The sequence below is a fragment of the Morone saxatilis genome, unplaced genomic scaffold, assembly GCF_004916995.1.
Source record: "Morone saxatilis isolate NCDOM2014 unplaced genomic scaffold, NCSU_SB_2.0 Contig11, whole genome shotgun sequence".
In the NCBI taxonomy this organism is placed as follows: Eukaryota; Metazoa; Chordata; class Actinopteri; family Moronidae; genus Morone; species Morone saxatilis.
In genome coordinates this window covers 28639760-28645157 of record NW_023339663.1, presented here as the reverse complement: position 1 = coordinate 28645157, position 5398 = coordinate 28639760, and the positions used below count along the sequence as shown (strand labels likewise).

General features: G+C 39.3%; 1 protein-coding gene across 1 annotated transcript in view; it reads right to left on the bottom strand.

The window, feature by feature from the left end:
* The window catches only part of celf1 (cugbp, Elav-like family member 1), a gene marked incomplete in the record, with an annotated part of 23575 nt that extends 18726 nt beyond the window's left edge, over window positions 1–4849 (bottom strand). Inside the window, 1 exon segment of the mRNA XM_035682346.1 lies at window positions 4727–4849. Coding sequence (XP_035538239.1) covers window positions 4727–4830 — 104 coding nt within the window.
* Window positions 4850–5398: the final 549 nt, after the last annotated feature.

Below are 5398 nucleotides of genomic sequence, written 5' to 3'. Positions count from 1 at the left end.
GGGGGTTATGACATGCAAACATCCCCTGCCTGAGGAAATTAATTAGTTACAACATTACTTGGATTATTTTGTAACCCGTGGAGGAACCTAGTTTGGAAGATGGAAACGGTTAAATTCAGCAGCTGGAAATAGTTGAAGTTACTTTGATTTTAACAAAGAAAAACTGGATTTGATTGTGGGGATAAACGTAATACAACTAGTAGTGGCAACTTAAATGCCTGTTGGCAGAGATAAATAGTAAAGTAATAACATACTTTTGGAAAAGGAGAAATAAGTAATCCATGACTGCTCTCAAAGTGGAACCAACAAATTGCATGGTCCCAAATGCAATTGTTGGTCCACTTTTTATGAGCTCTCTGACACACGGTTAGGAAGTTGCCTGAAAAGGCATTCACAGCGAGCTGACCACCCTGACTGAGCAGTCTAAGTTTGTACGTCATGGTAAGGGTTTTGGAGGGGCTTTCATTTGATTGGCAAAATAAAAGTACATGACTGAATTGATAATTAAACCTTTATGTGTAACCCAAACTGGTCGGGAAGGCAGATGACAACCAACCCAAAGCCGGGTCTGCTCGAAGTTTCTGCCTGGTTAAAAGGACGTTTTCTTCTTGCCACTGTGGCCTGTGGCTTGGTCAATGGTGGGACTTAGGATTTTTTTTTGGGAGGAGTTTCAGTCTAGACCTGCTCGATGCTCGATTTGAAAAGTGTCCTGAGATAACTTCTGTTATGATTTGGTGCTATATAAATTGAACTGAATAACCTAGGCTGAAGGCCTGTAGCATGTTTTGTCCTCAGCAGACATGTTTTACAGTCAGTAAGATAGTTAAATGAACATATAATTTTCTCCCTTGTCAGTATTGTTAAAGCAAAATGTATAATTTTTTCAAGTTTTCTATAATCATGTATTATTGTGCAATTTATTATGAGCCAATGTATTTATCTTCTTGGTACACCTATGACCCGAATAACACTGAGGACCACTTGTATGATGCATTTAACAATGATGCCCTTTTCTATGATGCATTTGTTTGTGAGAAACTTGCTTTGCTACATACAAAAGATTAGATAACATTCAGCTGTGGTACTAATTTTTCTCCCTCTTCTGAGCTCAAGGCTAAGATGATCTTTAAAATGTATTCAAAGATTACAAAAAGTGACTGTTTCGGCACCTCCGGGTCAGACCTGCAACATACACTCTGATGTATCAGCTGCCCTTTCAGCTGAAATAGACTGACTCTGTTACTCTTTTATTTCCACCACAAGTATAATGCTGACAGTATGAATTAGTTTCCTAGTTTACCACAAAGCTAGCTAATCTCATGGCTTTTCAGTACAGCAGAAGATCGTTAATGAGTTGTTAATGTATAGCATTATACTTATTCTGTATAACTAACATAATGGGAAAATATATCTGTGACACATTTCTGGATGTGTCAGTACATTACAGTTGGTGCATTGGAAACATGTTTGATTTGTTTGGAGAAATGATAGTTTCTCTCAAAAGTTTAAAGCATCAACCAAAAGTTTTGGGCAAATATTTTTGTTACATTACTTTACATTAGTCCAAACCATTAGTCATAAAGATACTTATTAACATCCTGTTACTGTTATTAGTGACGGTAACATCTTGGACGTTTTCATTATCCAAGTATCCCATGTCTAAGGATCAGTTATATTTAATGCTTCCATTGGGCCCTTGAAACCAATGCAGACCTGAAAGTGAGCACTGCCAGGGACAGGTCAGTATTAGGATGCACAATACAAACAAAATCAAATATGACAACAGACCTTGATATCAATATACACTGATCTACTGTGACCTTAATTCAGGGATGACAACTGGTCCTTCCGGTTAAGTTGCTCAAAAGACTATTCTGGGAAAGAAAAACAGTGATAATGTGGTTATGATGACTGAAGTGGGAGAGGCATTCATTGTTCATTTCGGTTTGTTAGAGCCTGTTAAGCACAGAATTATTTGTCCTTTCTTGCACAAATAATATGCCAGGAATCAGAGACAGATTTAATCTGAACTGGAATCAGAATCTGTCAAAAACAATACCCAACCTTTAAAGAAGGCAGCTAGAAAGTGCAGTAGGAGTGCTATTTCCATGCAAAATGCGAGTAAGAGTAAGCAGTGTTGATTTGACAGAAAAACGGTTTTGATGTCAATGCATTCAATATTTAACTTTAGACGCACAATGTGCCTGTTTAGGTGTCTGTCTCTTTACCAAAGTCTTTCACTAAAGACAAAAATAATTCAAACTTATTTCATACTGAATGTAAAAATTAGATTCACTTCTGAAACTTGACAACTGACAACTGCAAAGAGAAAACAAACCACAGAGAAAGGGGTACGGACACCCTGCAACACAGCTGCTCATGATTATTACAATAATAAATCACAAAAGACCTATCCTTCATAGCTGACTTCCAGAGACACAGGACAACCCTGGGAAACAATACACACAGAACTGACCAGAGGGAGTTACTTACACAGGACTAGAATTCAAAGAGCAGTGGTCCACCATCATCTCAGGGAGAAAATCCAGCTTAAAAGAAGCCATGACAGCAAAATCTTTCTTCTTCTTTAACACGATGAAACTAAATTGACACTGTGCTCAGAGGGTGGTGGTAAACTCCAGATCGTACACTTGTTGGTAAGTTCCTGGCGAAGGGTATAATAAGGCAGCCAACAGTGCACCAAAGGCTGAGAAAAACAGTATCCCGCAACAAACCAATCCACATGGAGAACCCGTCCACAGGAACACAAATACAGCAAACAGAATCTGGCTGAGGAACCACCTTTGTTTAAGATGGAAGAACAAATGACAGACACAAAGTGACAGGCCTTCAGGTTGGCTTTCCAGGTTCTGGGACTAACCACTGCATAGAGATCATGGAGACAGAGGGCTGCTGGGATCACTGAGGACAGAGAGAGTAATGGCAATTTGGGGTCCCACAATCAAAGTGCTGATGATCCACGGCCTTTGTGAACATTTCTCCTAGGCCAGCAGATCTGGCTGCAGCGTCAGATAAACAGGGTGTCAGATTGATGGTGATAAGGCCCAGTGGGCAGAGGGAATGAAAGAGGGAGTGAATAGTACTCCCCAGCCAGTAGCTAATCCCTGGACTAGCCACACCAGGGGCTAACAATTAGGTTCCGGCCTGAGGGGGGCTGTGTTTACCCTGTTGTCCTATGGGCTGCACTCGTTTGTGTGCGATTTGTGTGTGTAAAAACAGAAGGGAGCCAATGTCAAATGGCACTGGCTTTGCTCTTTGTGCACCCCACAATGTGCGCACAAACTCACATGCACATACACACTCATGCCTACGAAATGAGATCAACTCCAGGGATGTATGTATGTATGTATCACTGGACTACAGTATGTGTATCCACCTGCCTTCAGGTAGCCGTGTGCTCAACTCAACAAAAGGGTTGTGCAGGTTTCAACAGGTTTGATTAAAGATGTTATTCAAGTCAACATTTTTGTAGTTGTGACAGCATGATCAATACAAATTATTCCCAAAAACACATTAAAAAATGAAACTGAAAAATGCACCTTTATACAAGAAGTGTTCATTTTTAAGACCTGCAGATATAAGATATGCAATTCTAAAGGCTTAAAATTCATATTATTGGATTTTAGACTTTTTTAGACGCTGCAACATAACCTTTTTTTATTGCTATTTTAATTATTATTTTTTTCACCTACATTGGTGCCTATTTATTGTGCAACATGCACTCATGTAAGTATATTTCTAATAACAAAGTCTGTGAAATAACAAAGCTAACAGTGTGAAAGCCATAAATAGAACCAGATGAAAATCGCTTGAAGAGTTTTGAATAAAATAACATAATAAAAAAAATAATAATAATATTAATAATAATATAGACAAGAAAATGGTCCATCCAATGAGCAAACATGTAAGGTTGTGCAATAAATGGGAGGAGGTTCAGAATAAAATGTCTTATAATGAGAAAGCTATTGATGCAAATCTGAAAAGCTGATGTGGACATTTTTAAGCCCTTCCAGGAGGTTTCCTTACTTCAACTGGTGATTTCCCATCTACTATTAACATTTTCAAAGCGTCATGCTTGAAGCATAAAATAAATGAAAAAAAACACAGTGAATGTTAACATTGTTATTAATAGCGGCTGGATTGTGGGTGGGTGAAACAGGGAGAAGCATCACCCCATTACGAGACCCTGTGCACAAGGCCAAGCAACGTCATTGATTATTTAAATCTCCCGACACACTGACAGGATCGGTCAGGATCTAATGTTAATTAATGTTCTGTGTTCTTCTACACATCCAAAAAGGTCACACACCCGATAAATTCTCTGTCTCCTCTGGAGAAAACTACAGTTTTGAGTTTTGCTGCTTAAATGTCCCACAGTATTTTTTGCAGTTACATTACTGTGCGCATGGCAAGATTTAAAATGACTGAAAGAATCCTCTCTAATTATTAAAGAAAACACTCATACAACAATACAACGCACAATAAAGAAATCACCTGGATCACTCTGCTCTACATTATTTAAAAGGCAATATATCTACAGACTGAGATTGACTACTGACTGATTGACTGTGTGAGACATATATATATATATATATATGGTGGTAAGGTGTGAGCAGTGGGTTACTGGGTGCTGACAGACTTTCTATAAGCCTGTTGTCTCCCCAAACATCAGAGGACAGAGTAAAGTAGGCTGAAGGCTCCTTACCCCCCTAGTGCCAAGTTGGAGACTTCCGAGTTAGGGAGGGGGAGTGTGGGCTGTCCAGTCTGCTCCGGAGACACATACAGGGTTTCAGGGTCCAGGCTATCCATCCAGGGCCTTGAACTACTTCTACTAACATACACAAAAGACAGGAAAAACAACACACCAGGAGCAGACAAACAAAACACTATTACAAATAAATACACAAAAATACACAGAAAAACACATTTAACAGAGACTCAAAACATGACTCGATTACCAAAGTGGAAAACACAATCGGGAGGTAAAGTCTGCCTCAAAAACAGGAACATGCAGCAACATCCAAGACTGATAAAAAAAAAAAACAACCAGTAAGATCATCCAGCCTTAGTACATGGTACCAGAGATTAGGGATGGGAGCGGGAGTAGTCAATCAAAATAAGAGATTCACAGTGATAGACAACCGAAGGAGGAGCCTGCTCTCTGCTAAGACAAATAACAGGATCAATACAATTAAAGCCTTTCTCAGATGAAACTTAAAGGACCAGTGTGTAGCATTCAATGGCATCTACAGGTGAAGTTGCAGATTGCAACAATATGAATACAGCTCAAGCTTCTGAGCATGTAGGAGAAACTACGACGGTCGCAAACCTTGCCAAAAATGCAAAAGTCCCCCTCTAGAGCCAGTGTTTGGTTTGT